General features: G+C 46.5%; 1 protein-coding gene across 1 annotated transcript; it reads right to left on the minus strand.

Moving 5' to 3' along the window:
* Positions 1-4,134: 4,134 nt before the first annotated feature.
* On the minus strand, positions 4,135-11,969 carry LOC122748457 (zinc finger protein 74-like). Its single transcript, XM_043994089.1, has 5 exons — positions 11,768-11,969; positions 10,123-10,167; positions 6,378-6,504; positions 4,663-4,758; positions 4,135-4,334 (listed from the first exon to the last, which is right to left on the minus strand). Exons 2-5 carry the CDS (start codon positions 10,153-10,155, stop codon positions 4,135-4,137), a joined length of 456 nt encoding a protein of 151 aa, XP_043850024.1. The 5' UTR covers positions 10,156-10,167; positions 11,768-11,969.
* Between the last annotated feature and the right edge of the window lie 2,039 nt (positions 11,970-14,008).

Raw genomic sequence — 14,008 nt, forward strand, 5'->3', positions numbered from 1 at the left:
AGAAACAAGGGCTGATTTTACAGTGAAGGCTTTACCACAGTGACTACATATTCATAAGGTTTCTCTCCAGTGTGGATTCTCTGATGTCTAACAAGATGTGACCTCTGTGTGAAAATCTTTCTACATTGATTACATTCAAATACTTTCTCTCCAGTGTGGATTCTCTGATGTCTAACAAGAGTTGACCTCATTGTGAAAGTCTTTCTACATTGATTACATTCAAAAGGTTTCTCTCCACTGTGGATTCTCTGATGTTTACCAAGAGCTGACCTACTTGTGAAAGTCTTTCCACATTGCTTACATTCAAAAGGTTTCACTCCAGTGTGGATTCTCTGATGGATAACAATATCAGACCTCCATTTGAAAGTCTTTCCACATTGATTACATTCAAAAGGTTTCTCTTCAGTGTGCATTCTCTGATGGATAACAAGATTGGACCTGAATGTGAAACTCTTTCCACAATGATTACATTCAAAAGGTTTCTCTCCAGTGTGGATTCTCTGATGTCTTCCAAGATGTGACCTCTGTGTGAATGTCTTTCCACATTGATTACATTCAAAAGGTTTCTCTCCAGTGTGGATTCTCTGATGGTTAAGAAGATCTGATGTCCATGAGAAAGTCTTTCCACATTGATTACATTCAAAAGGTTTCTCTCCAGTGTGGGTTCTCTGATGTCGAACAAGTTGTGCCCTCAGTGTGAAAGTCTTTCCACATTGATTACATTCAAAAGCTTTCTCTCCAGTGTGGATTTTCTGATGTCTAACAACAGAAGACCTCATTGTGAAAGTCTTTCCACACTGATTACATTCAAAAATTTTCTCTCTGTTGTGGATTCTCTGATGTCTAACAAGATGGCACTTCAATGTGAAAGTCTTTCCACATTGATTACATTCAAAAGGTTTCTCTCCAGTGTGGATTCTCTGATGGGTAACAAGATGGAACCTCCATGTGAAAGTCTTTCCACATTTATTACATTCAAAAGGTTTCTCCCCAGTGTCAATTCTCTGATGTGTTACAGCACAGATTTTTCTCATGTCAAAATCAGAGGGATCCTTATTTATACATCTTTGCTGGTGAGTTTGTTCCAAAGAAAGGCCCATCTGTGCAGGAGCTGCTTTCATTTCAAGCCTGATCTCTCCTAAAAGAAATAAATAAATGTTCATACAGTCATGTATACACACATATATAATTACATCCCCTTCACTCTACTAGCAGAATACAAAGTGATTTATATTTTATTTCCCAAAGGAAAAGAGAAAAGTCTTCAAACTTAAATGGGTAGAATCAGCCATTTGAAAATGTTATTAGTTCACAATTGAAGGATTATTTTATTTATTTAAGTCTTTTTTTATTATATGTAAAGATGGTTTTCAACAATCATTTTTCTAAGATTTTCAGTTCCAAGTTTTTCTCCCTCCCTCTCTTGCTCCCTCCCTAACAGAGCAATTGATCTGGTATAGCTTATACATGTACAATCATGTTAAACACATTTTAACATTACTCATGTTGTGAAAGCACTGTGACCATGCTCCAAGACCTTTCTTTGCCTCAGTTTCTTCATCGGTAATGTGGACATAATAATAGTGCCTAGAGTTATGAAGATCAAATGAGATAATGTTTATCTATTGCATGGCACAGAGTAGTTGCTATGTAAAAGCTATCTACCTGGTAGCCCTGAAGTCAGAAAGACTCACCTTCCTAAGTTCAACTCTGACCTCAGACACTTAATAGCTGTGGGACCACAGGCAAGTGACTTAACTTGATTTGCCTCAGTTTACTCATCTGTCAAATGAGGTAGAAAAGGAAAGGGTCGGGGGCAGCTAGGTGGTGTAGTGGATAAAGCACTGGCCTTGGATTCAGGAGTACCGGAGTTCAAATCCAGCCTCAGACACATGACACTTAACTAGCTGTGTGACCCTGGGCAAGTCACTTAACCCTCATTGCCCTGCAAAAAAAAAAAAAAAAGAAAAAAAAGAAAAGGAAAGGGTCCACCACTCCAAGATCTCTGCCAAGAAAACCCTAATAGGGTCACACAGAGTGAGAAAAGAAGAATGACTGAAGAATAAGTGTGGGCTACTTTTTTTTTGTCTGTTGTTTGTCAAAGCTTTATTGGGTTATTGGGCAAAGGTTGGCAGGGTCCAGTGTAGCCCTTCTTGTCAGCAGCCTTCCTCATGACAGCTGGAACACTGCTGGGCTCCTCTCTCTTCCTCTTGGTTTGGATGTGAGTTCCCACCCTTTTTTTTTTGATGAACTTTAGGGCTTGCTTATATTTGGGGACATGTAACAATTTCATGGCCTGCCTCATATAAGAGACAAACCCACACACCTCCCGGATCATCTCTCTCACAAACTTGGCGTGTTTGGTCAGGTACCCAAAACGGTGGCTGTGTCATGGCTTCAGGAACGTTTTTTGTAACTTCCTAGCTGGACCTTGTTGAAGCCCATGGCCATGAAGCATCAGATGTCCATGGCTGTGTCATGATTGTAGCCTCAAGAGCAGCCACAACAGAAGGGGGTGCTATTATTTTTAACATTATTATTTTGATTTCTGCTCTTGCCACATTCTGCTCTCCTTAAACTGTTATCATGCCCAGTCTTTGTATTCCCTTATTTCCCTGTTGAACTAAATGTCTGTCCATTCCAACACTCTCTCTTTGTGAGGAGATCAGCTCAGGGTGAGTGAGGTTCATGAGCTGTTGCTTCTTCTCAAACCATCTCCATGTTTGCCTAGTAGACTGTGAGCTCTGTGACAGCAGGGACGTTTACCTTCCTTGGTATGCTCAGGGCTTAGCACAGCACCAAAACCAGAAGGTGCCTAACCAGTGTTTACTGAGGGCCTGACTGGGCCCAGGCCTGACCCTAGGCCCCAGTGCCCACATTCTGGTCTCTCTCCTAGCTGTCAGATGCAGGAGCCTGACCAAGGATTCTGCAAGAATGGGACAGAGATGGAGCCAGAAAGGGACTTGGGCTGAGGATTTAGGCAAAGCTTAGCCTTGGATGACTTCCAAGTAAGACAGCAGCCTTCTCTCCTCCTCATGGAATGTTGAATGGAGGAGAATAAAATCATAAAAGAAGGCTTCCTGGGTCCACCACAAATTTAGGTAGGTCCCCTCAGCTGGGCCCCCACTGGGGCAAGGCAATGCTCTGCCATCTCCCTGATGCCCTATGCCACTCACCCTAGCAGCTTTTACAAATCTTTGCAATTCTCCCCAAAGCTCCCTTATGGCTGGCTTCCACCCCTCCCCCACCTTCTCACCTGAGAATTTGGCCTCTTATTTCACTGACAAAACTGGACCTTTACCAAGAGCTATCTCCTCCTCCTCATCTCGCATCAGATTCTCCTTTTCCTCTTTGACCTCAGCAGCAGAAAACAAGATCATCTTTCTGCTCCCTGAAGCAAATCCCTTTAAATGGTGCAAATTCTCTCCTTCCATCCTGTCATCCACCTTCTGCTTCTCCTCTACCCAAAAGGAATCTCAGCCTCTTTCCCCCCACCCTCCTTCCTGCTACATTCCTAATGATCTCTGAGGCATCCTCCCCAGAGCCCAGGCTCACAAAGTAACTGCCTGAATGCCTGGACCCCCACAGTCACACTCCCCACCCCCATGTTCAATCTGTTCCAATGTCCTGCGATTCCAGCTGTGTAACATGTCTCCAAGACAGCCCCTTCTCTCCCCAAACTGTCCCTGTCTGGGTCCAAGTGCCACTCACCTCACACCTGAGGTCCTTAAGGGCCTGCTGGTGGGTCTGGCTGCCTCATCTCCCCCCAGTCCAGTCATTCCTGCCCCCATTTATCAAGTTCATCTTCCTAACCCTCTCACCTGACCAGGTCACCACCTACTAGACAAGCCCCAGTGGCTGCCCAGCAAAGGGATCCCATATAAACCCCTCTGGGGCTGCTAAGGCACTTCATCCCCTAGCCCTCTGCTACTCCTCCAGCTTCTTTCACCCGATTTCCCCCAGATATGCTAGACTCCAGTGGGGAGAGCCTCCCTTCTGTTCTGTGAACAGGACACTCTTCTTCCTGACACCCTGGGTTTTCCTCCCCTCCCTGTTGGCTAGAATGCCCACCCTGCCTTCCCAGAAGCCCTAGCTAGAGCCCCCCTGACACACTCAGCCTTTCCCAGCCCTCTTTCACTTTAGGGCCTTCCCTCTCTTGACCAGCTCCAACTTGTCCTGTCCATAGTGGGCTCCTACATAGTTGTTGGTGTGTTGTTTGCCCCACCAGACTCTGAGCTCCATGGGAGATGGGGACAGCCCTGGCATCTCTTTAGGACCCCAGTGCTTAGGGCCTGGCATGTAGCAGGCCCTTCTGTGTTTGCTGACTTGAAGGCCTAAGAAAGAGCTCAAACTGAAAAGCCTTAGCCCCTTTACACTTTCAGGAGAGGTTCATGCCCCAAATTACAGTGACTTCCTATAGGATCACAGCTTGATCCCTGGAAGGGAGTGGAAAGGCCATGAAGCCCAGCCCCCTCATTGTACAGATGGGAAACCTGAGGCTTGGGGGCTCAAGGGACTGGCCCAGGAAGGCACTGCTAAAAATGTCTAACAAAGAATTCCAAGGCAGGTCTTCCTGACCCCAAATCAAGCCCTTGCTTCACCACAACACATTGAAGCCTCTTGTCATCACGAGTCTCCTATACCTGCTGTCACCTCACTCACCTGGACAGTGGCGCCTCAGGCCTTCTTGCTCCAGCATCCACGGTGCTTCCCTTTGCTCAAAATAAGAGATCACATCTTCTCTGGGAACAGGAAGCCCTGGGCAGGGAAAACCAGTTGGGGATGAGCACGGAGAGAACCTGGGGATTTACTTCTCTCTAGGGAAAGGGGGTGGATACACAGCTGCTCCATTTTGAGAATCACTCCATTATTTTCAGACATGAGTCTGTACTCACCTCTCAGTGCTTATAAAGCAAGTCACCCAAAACAGGATGTGCCATGTTATCCTCTTGGTCAACTTGTCCTGAGAACCAGCCAAACCCCCTGCCCCCTTCTGTCATCTTCCATTCTCTCAGAAACCCCTAACGCCAAAACTAGGTAAGAGGGTTAACATGGTGCCAGAGCAGCCTTCAGCCCCAGCTACAAGGACCTATCCCTCTACCCTGCTCCTCACTCCCTGAAACCTTTGTAAACCTTGGGGGCTGTTCATTCAGGGGGTGTTTGCCTCTCCAGGGGAGAGTCTCCTGCTGGCAAACTCCAGAAGCCCTAGTTGGTCCAAATTCTATTTCTCCTCCGGTCTCTTCTTCCTGCCAAAGACAGGGGCATGCAAGCAAGGACCACAGGAGAGGTCCCAGGATGCCTGAAGGATTGTTTCCATAGCCTTTATTTTAGGGAGCTTTGGGGATGGGAGGAACATCATGGTCTCAGGACACCTTCTTCCTAGAAGGATGGACTCATTGCTCAGATTCCCTTCTCTAGACATTAGAGGCAGCTGATGGAGCAGCAGTGGAGAGAACCCTGGGCTTGGAGTCAGGAATGCCTGGACTTAAAGCTGACCTCAGACAGTTACCAGCTGGGTGCCCCTGGCCAATTCAATTAACCTGATTGGTTCAATATCCTCAACTGACTAATGGGGATAATAATAATATTACTGGGGCAGCTAGGTGGCACAGTGAATAGAGCACAGGCCCTGGAGTCAGGAGTACCTGAGTTCAAATCCGGCCTCAGGCACATAACACTTACTAGCTGTGTGACCCTGGGCAAGTCACTTAACCCCAATTGCCTCACTAAAAAATTAAAAAAAAAAATAATATTACTGAATTTGCAAGATTATTGGGAGGCTGAAGTACCACAATATTGGAGAGAAAGCCCCTGGCAAGTAGCAGGTGCATAGAAATGCTTCCTCCCTTCCCTTTCTTTCCAACCGTCTCTGCTGGAATGTTAGGGCAGTAAGAAGGAAGCTGAAGGACACACCTGCTACACTGGCCACAAACCAGAGCTGGGAGTGACCAGTGTATGCTTGTTGAAGAGAAGAATATTCCAAACACTAGACCCCTCCCAAAAGGAAGGGGGGTCAAGGAAAAGCTGCCTGGGCAGTTTGCAGAGACTTGGCAGATAAAACTCATGTCCAGGGAGAGGTTAGACTAAGTCACCTCTGACATTAGTTCCATGTCTGAGATGCTTCCACATGGATTTGATCTTTAACCTGAAGCTACCTAGGACTGCTAAGGGGCAGCTTCAATAGCAACCAAGGAAACCCTCAGGTTCCCATCACACAATGCACAGACTTTCTGTAGGAGAACCAGAAAGCAGAAGGAGCCTGTCTCTGGGACACAGGAGACCAGCACTCTTCCCTCTCTGATAAGTCATAGATGCTCCAAAGCCTGCACAGGAGGGAATAAGGATATTCCCTTTGATTGCAGGGAAAGTGTCCTTACCCAGGGAGAGCAGGTTCCAGGCATTCTCCAGCATGACCTCCTTGTATAGCTCCTTCTGAGGGGGGTCCAAGAGCCCCCACTCCTCCTGAGTGAAGTCCACAGCCACATCCTTGAATGTCACTGACTCCTAAATCATCAGAAGTCAGAGGACAAAGAGCTGAAAGACACTTCAGAACTAAAGAGAGGAAGCTGAAGCACAGAAAAGGGATATGTTCAAAGGTCAAACCCTTTATGAGTGTCAGAATCAACCCTTGAAACCAGTCAGTCAGAGCCTGATGCAACTTTAAGAGAAGCATTTTTATCATCAGTTGGAATAAAGCTGAGGAACATTTTACTATGAAATGTCTCTCTCTTTGCAATCAAGGACAAAGTTTGTTTACTATCTGTGAGGAAGGAGCACCTGTGGAGAAGAGAGAGGGTGAGGGGAAATTTCTTCCTTATCTAGAACTGATAACTATGATATATTCTAAAACTGGCAGGTACACTGCATTCTAGGGGAAAAACCATTTTTTTTCTTTTTTTTTCTTTTGGTAAGGCAATTGGGGTTAAGTGACTTGTCCAGGGTCACACAGCTAGTAACTGTCAAGTGTCTGAAGCTGGATTTGAACTCAGGTCCTCCTGAATCCAGGGCCAGTACTCTATCAACTGTGCCACCTAGCTGCCCTGGAAAAACCATTTAATATCATCACTTAGTAGATAATAAAGTTTTAAAACAGATTGTAACGATTGGAATAACGCCACCTGCTGGAGACTTACTGTAGAAGAGTTCCACCCATGAAGTGAAGGTCTTTGAGGGCAAGACCAGGAGTCTTTTCTTTGGTGTCAGGAAGTGACGTGGGCTAGTGGGAGGAGGAAGGAAGAGACTGGCGCTCGGTCTCGCTCTCTTTCCTCTGGACTCTGGTGGAGAGCGGAGCTAGAAATGTGCTCTCCCTTTAATAGATAGGAATTTAGGCCTTTTTCTCTCTCTTTACCAAATTCTTATTCTCCTTAATAAATGCTTAAAAGTCTAATTCTTGCTAAAGCTTATAATTTATTGGCGACCACTCATTAGATATTTTAGACAGTTTAGCTAGAATTTTAGCCCTTAACAAGATCTTCCTGAATAGCTGAAATAAAGTCTTCTGTGTTTGAAAGCAGGAACAAGATTCTAAAGAGACATTCATCAGAATCTGGACTGCACTGAGTGGTGTGAGATGGTTTCCAGCAAAGTGAAGGAGCTTTATCTGTTATTACATTGAGGACTTGAGGTCACTCTGGGCATGCTATGGTCTAGGTAAAACCATTTATGCCTTTGCTTTATGATTGTTTTCATTTGTCTATAGCAGATATTTCTTAATTATATAGTTACTTAGTAATAAGAGTCAATAGGATGGAGAAGGACTAGCTAAGTGACAGAGTTGATAGAGCACTGGGCTTGGAATCAGCAAGATTCAACTTTATGTGTTCAAATATGGCCTCAGAAACTTACTAGCTGTGTGACCCTTGGCAAGTCACAACACCTGCCTTGCAAACTACCCCCTTTCTCTACCCCCTCCCCCAAAAAAACCCAAATAGGTTTATTAAGTGTTGAATATGACTGAAATCACTGAACAACAACAATGCAGAAAGGAGGGTCCCCTTATTGCTTTAAAAAAGCAATCTTTAATTCACTTGGTTTTGTTTGAGCTAATCCATCAGAAAAAGTTTTCTAGTTTCTTTGAGAAATAAATGATCTAAACATACACCTAGAACTCCATGTGCTTCCCTTCAAGCAGTAGTCTGAGGGCCTCTGGACAAATGAGTGTGGCTGCCTGGCAACCTAAAGGCATAAAAATCTACCCACGGTAAATCAGGTTCCTTCAGACAGCAGATTTCCCAGAATGGCCCATTGCCACACCTTGCTCTGCTAACCAGATGAGCACCTACGTGGATGTGAGGGGAGCCTTTTCTAGTCAAGTGAAAGAACTCCAGTATCCTCATGGAATGTGCTTTTAAACCTCTTTTTCCTTGTGAAATGGAATGCCTGATTTTTGCTTAACATCTAAAGTGAGTTTTGGCTTGAGTCAGGCAGTTCCTTCCATCATACCTTGCTCTGGTCAACCCAGGACCTGCTCTGGCCTATAGCAGCATCAACATTGCCAAGAAACTGTCTGAAGCCCCTGACACACTAACAAGTCTCTCAGGCCTTCCTCTTCTCCTTGCCACTCTTATGGTCTCTGCAGTGCATGGCAATCTGCCCAGGGTAGAACAAATTATAGCACCAGGAAGATGAATTTCTATAGTATCGTGGCATGAGGTTAAGCTAGTCTGGTGCCTGGGAAGAACAGAGGCAGGGATGAGAATCCCAGTGGCCTCTTTGGAGCAGTAGAGATGCCTTCCATCACGGTGCCTGGGTAGGTCTTAGAAACACAAGAGCAGCAAGATGTCCTCAGAGCTTTCTGTACTAGAAATTTGAGGCTCGCATAGCTAGGGCCTTTCTAAAATGCTTATTGACTTGGGGGCAGCTAGGTGGCGCAGTGGATAGAGCACCGGCCCTGGAGTCAGGAGGACCTGAGTTCAAATCCGACCTCAGACACTTAACACTTACTAGCTGTGCGACCCTGGGCAAGTCACTTAACCCCAATTGCCTCACCAAAAAAAAAATAAATAAATAAAATGCTTATTGACTTGATCCAAGAACTGATAAAGGAGAGGGATTCAGAGAAACTTTAGAAGGCTTTTGTGACCTGAGGCAGAAGGACATGAGCAGCACCAACACCAAAGCACAAGAGTTGGGAAAGGGACAAGGGAGAGCCAAGATGGCAAAGAGAAGCCAGAAGGCTGCCTGAGCTCTCTCTCCCCAGTTTCCCTCAGAAATCTCATTAAATCAAGCCTCTAAACAGATTCTGGAGCTACAGAACCTACAAAACGATGGAGTGAAACAATCTTCCACCTTAGGATAACTTAGAAGGACTTGAGGAAAGGTCTGCCTCATTGGGGTAAAAGGGGAGTGCCGCACAGCACAGAGGGTGTCTGAGAAAGGCATCAGGAGGCTCTTTTCATGATGGTAAATGGCACCTACACAAAAACTGACCATGTATTAGTGCATAAAAATCTCACAGTCAAATGCAGAAAAGCAGAAATAATAAATGCATCCTTTTCAGATTATGATGGAGTAAAAAGTATGTATATAAAGGGTCATAGAAAAATAGACTAAAAATAAATAGGAAACTAAAGAATGAGTGGGTTAAACAACATATCATAGATAAGCAATCAGTAACTTCATCAAAGAGAAAGACAATGAGAGAACATACCAAAACTTATGGGATGCAGCTAAAGCAGTTGCTTGAAGAAATTTTATATCTCTAAATGCTTACATGAATAGAGAAAGAGATCAGTGCATTGGGCATGCAACTAAACAAGCTAGGGCAAGAACAATTAAAAATCTCCAGATAAATACCAAATTGAAATTCTGAAAATCAAAGGAGAGTTAACCCTCATTGCCCTGCAAAAAAAAAAAAAAAAGAAACAGGAAAGGGCAACATGGATGGGAAAGGGGTGGTGGTGGGAGGGGGGCCACAATGCTCAAGACACCAGGGTCCCAATGATTCAACTGAAAACACAGAAGATGAGAGCAGGGCAGGGTGGTTACTATATTCAATTTCATGCTTGTTTCTGTAAAGAAATGATGGGCAAGTAATTGCCAGCTTTGCAGACAATCTCCCAAGTCTAAGGAAATGGCCTGGATTGCTGATGTTGGTCATGGCTGGGGATGGGCCGCACTCACCTGGGCTGGGGGTCTGCTGCTCCTAGGAGCCATTCTCTCTCAATCCTGTGTGGGAGCAAAGTTACCAAAGTGACTCCATTTTGTAAAGTTCCCCCATCTTCTCCCTAGTTCTAATCCATTTCTGGGACTAGCTCCCCCACCCCCTTTATGGCCCCACAAAGGTAGCAAACAGCAAAACTCTCACTAACAGATGGAATGTTTTAATTCTATGCCGTTCTAATACCCATGACACAGTAGGGAGACACCTGGAAAGCGCCTCCCCACTTCATTGGCTCAGCACAGAAAAGCCCATCTCCCCCACCCCATAATCTCTGCCTCTGGGGTATTGCTGTCTGCACTAACTTATACAAAACTTCGAATTCCCCTCTCACATTTGCACTTGGGGCAGTCCTATGTCCTCTGCAGACTGAGCTGGGAAGGGAGAAGAATCCCAGAGGGGGAGAGGTCTTTCCTCTCCCTTCCTAGGCAGGAGGCTGGCCTTTGGGGATTTACATTGGGTGAGGTCTCCTAAGCTTTACAAAGGCCGAGGCCTGGCCTACAGGGGAGATGCTGCAGCCTATGGAGGGAAGGCAGGAGCTGGGAGGGTCAGGCTTGCAAATGAAGATGGTCTGAAAAGGAAGACAAGTCCCTCCCCTTTCTTACTCCCCTTCCCTCTCTTACTCTCCCAGCCCCGCCCCCCCCCCTTCACCTTTCTGCAGATACCAAGTAGGCAGGAGTCCACCCCTAGATGGGATGAGACCAGTCAGAGCCTCAATGGCCCTGAGTCCCAGCTCTCCATCCAACTGGTATTCTGCCCTCCCAGCATCCACTCTCCCCAGCTAACACACAGGCATCATCTAGACAATAGAGGGCTTGGTGGAGGTGGGGGGGAAGCTAGGGAAAGTTGACAGGGAGGGCTCTGGAATGGATCTGCCAGGGAATGTCCAGAGGAAGTCTGAGAGACTGGGAGGCAAAACCCAGTCTGGGCTTCAGCCCCTTGTAGGGCACCTGAGAGCCCTGAGAGAAGTGGGGGCAGTGGGACTGAGGGAGGGGCTGGGAGGTATAGCTCAGGGAGGTCAGGGACACTGGAGGGACAGGACTATTGTGCACAGCTGAGCCTGGGAAAGCAGGACGACTCTGTCCTGAGGTGTACATAGGAGCCGGGGGGACTCCTGGGTCCCTCTGTTAGTCCTCAGGCTTTGGATGCCTCAAGGGAACCAGCCAAAGAGCCAGGAATTCAGATAAAGGGAGCCAGGAAAGAGCTTTGGCTCCTGCCTCCAAGGAGGGGCCTGGGAACAGGAAGGTGGGACTTGTGGATCCTGACGGGGGCCGGGTCTGAGGGCAGAACAACTGAATCTGTTCAGGAAGTGGGGTCAGGGAGAAAGGACACCTGAGTCCTGCTGGGAAGGCCTGAGCAGGACACCTGGTCCCTAAGGGCAAAGGCTGAAGTTTGGGAAAGTGGGACCCAATGGGAAATCTCAGGAGGGTCCGCGAGGATATCGAGAAAGTGATGGGGAGTCTAGAACAGATATGGGGGAGCTGGTCCAGTAGCCAGGCCTGGGAGGGAGGCGTGCTTCTGGCAGACCTGGAGGATGAGACCCAATGGCCAGAACAGCCAGCAAAAGCCAGCGGGGGGGGGGGGGGGGGGGGCCTGGCTCCAACCTACCTGGGATCTGCAAGCACAGAGCTGGCTTCTGGAAGGCAGAGGGATCTCAGCTCAACGACTTCCGGCTTCCCATCAGCCCACTCAGGAAGGCTCTTCCTAGTCCCAAGAGCACCTCCGGATCCAGCCCCTGAGGTCCTCATGATGAGCCCTTCCTCCAATCACACCCAGAGCCAGGACTCAAGCACTGACCGCCTCCCCTCGCTAAGCCCGCCCTCCCTCGCTTACAATGCCTTCACTCCACTGATCCCTTCTGATGCCTTAAACTCCTCCCACACTTCAAACCCCGCCCCCGTGCTCAGACTCCACCTGGGGCACCGCCCACCAGGCCGATCATCTCTCCGGGGTCCTCCTCTCCAGGGCCTCCACCACCTCCCTCCCAGACTCGGCTCCTCCTCCTTCAGAGCAGAAAGACTGTCAGGGTACAGCTGCAGCTCCAGACTGACTGAAAGTCATCTCTGCCAGTAAATCAGACCTTGATGCAAAATACTCTGCCGGGCACAGGATTCGGGACTGTAGCAATAAGAAGCAAATGTCCTTGGACCAGAATTACTCTATTCTGCCCTGAATGCAATCAGTATAGAGTGTCAAACGGGTGGATGGATGGAAGAAGTGGTTTTTCTATGGAAGATAGGTCAGAAATACAGTGACTGAATTGATGGCATTTGGTAATTTGGTTTCAGGTTTTCATTTTATAACATTAATATTATGATTATGCTTCTAACTTTTCTCCTATTGAAATGTTTGTGAAATCATTGAATAAGAAATCCTGTAATTTGAAAAAAATTCTAGAGGGTGATATAATTGAGTGAGAAATAATGGTTAACAAACAGTATCTTGGGGAGGGGGGACCCACTATTCTCCCCTTCTTTCTTAGTCCTTTCTCCCCCTTCCCCTATTCCAAAATCCAATTCTCCTTGAAAGTAAGATTCATTTGGGTCATACCCCTAATAAGTCTATATCCAAAGACATATTAAAAAATAAAAAAGGACAAGGGCCTCTGTGTACAAAAATATGCATAGCAGCTCTTTTCTGGTGGCACATATTTGACTGACAAATGGGGATGATAACAATATCACTGAACTTGGAAGATTATTGTGAGGATGAAGTACCACAATATTGGAAAGAAAGCCCAATTTCGTTGGTAGCTTTGGCAGTTCCAAAACGTGGACCATTTTGATCAGCCTCAACCCAATATTGTTCCTAGAAGAAATGTCATCCCAACCACAAGAACAAGAATTGTGCATGCTTGCCATCAGGAATCCTTAGAAGATGTCAGAATGATGGGGATCAAGATGGTCACTGAACTGGAAAACACAGAGGCCCCGTCCGAGTCTGCAAGTGTGGTGAGCTTGCAGGCAACAACTTTCTCCATCTCCATGACCGAGATCTCCAAGCAACCTTTCTTACCTCCAGTCTGACACCAGCAGGGTGTGGTAAAATATGAAAGTTTTTAACAGTCGGTTAGGATAACTGAAAGAGGCCAGTTTTTCTAGGACCACCCTTTTGGGGAGGAGATGAACAGTCCGCCTGCTGCGCATGTCAGACTGCCTGCCGGGTTTTTTGACTTCCGGGGTGGAGAGAACGAGAGGAGGCCTTTTGCCTGCTTGGCAGGACTCCTGACGGCGCGGCACAGACTCTCTCTCCAAAGGTGGCCTTTTTCGGTTTGGTGAGTTTTTATAAGGAATATAGACTAAGCTTAGACTTAAGACGATTTGTATTGTGTTTCTACTTTCCTATCCTTCTAATCAACATCACCTTGTGACTATCATAACTATAAATAAAAAGGTCTATCTAGAAAACCAAAAGCTGCTTCCATTTACTAGTTTGGGAGATAAATTAAGGGAAAGGTTAAGTAGGGGAGATTTATGATCTAATATCCAATTTTAAATCTCACAAGGGCAAGGAGAAGAAAGGAGCAGACCAGGGTTTGTGCCTCTTTCTCTTTTGCATAGCCTACTTCCGCACCATCAATATGGCAAGAATTTACAATACAAGAGAGAAGAGTTCAAAAAGCCTTCACCTTCTTCAAAGCATGGGGAGGGTGAAACATCAGTGCATGCTTACATTGGTATGTAGTAGAGGGCCAAGAAATCTTCTGAATGGGACCCATTTCCCACAGGTACTTATAGTCAGACACAACACAGATCCTCATCTTCCTGGGATGTCAACTCATCATGCACTGGACTGGGGGGCAGATGTGAGTGTCTGAATCTGTTCTGGGTGGGGGGCAGAGGGTTCAAA

This window comes from Dromiciops gliroides, chromosome 3 (assembly GCF_019393635.1).
Source record: "Dromiciops gliroides isolate mDroGli1 chromosome 3, mDroGli1.pri, whole genome shotgun sequence".
Classification (NCBI taxonomy): Eukaryota; Metazoa; Chordata; class Mammalia; order Microbiotheria; family Microbiotheriidae; genus Dromiciops; species Dromiciops gliroides.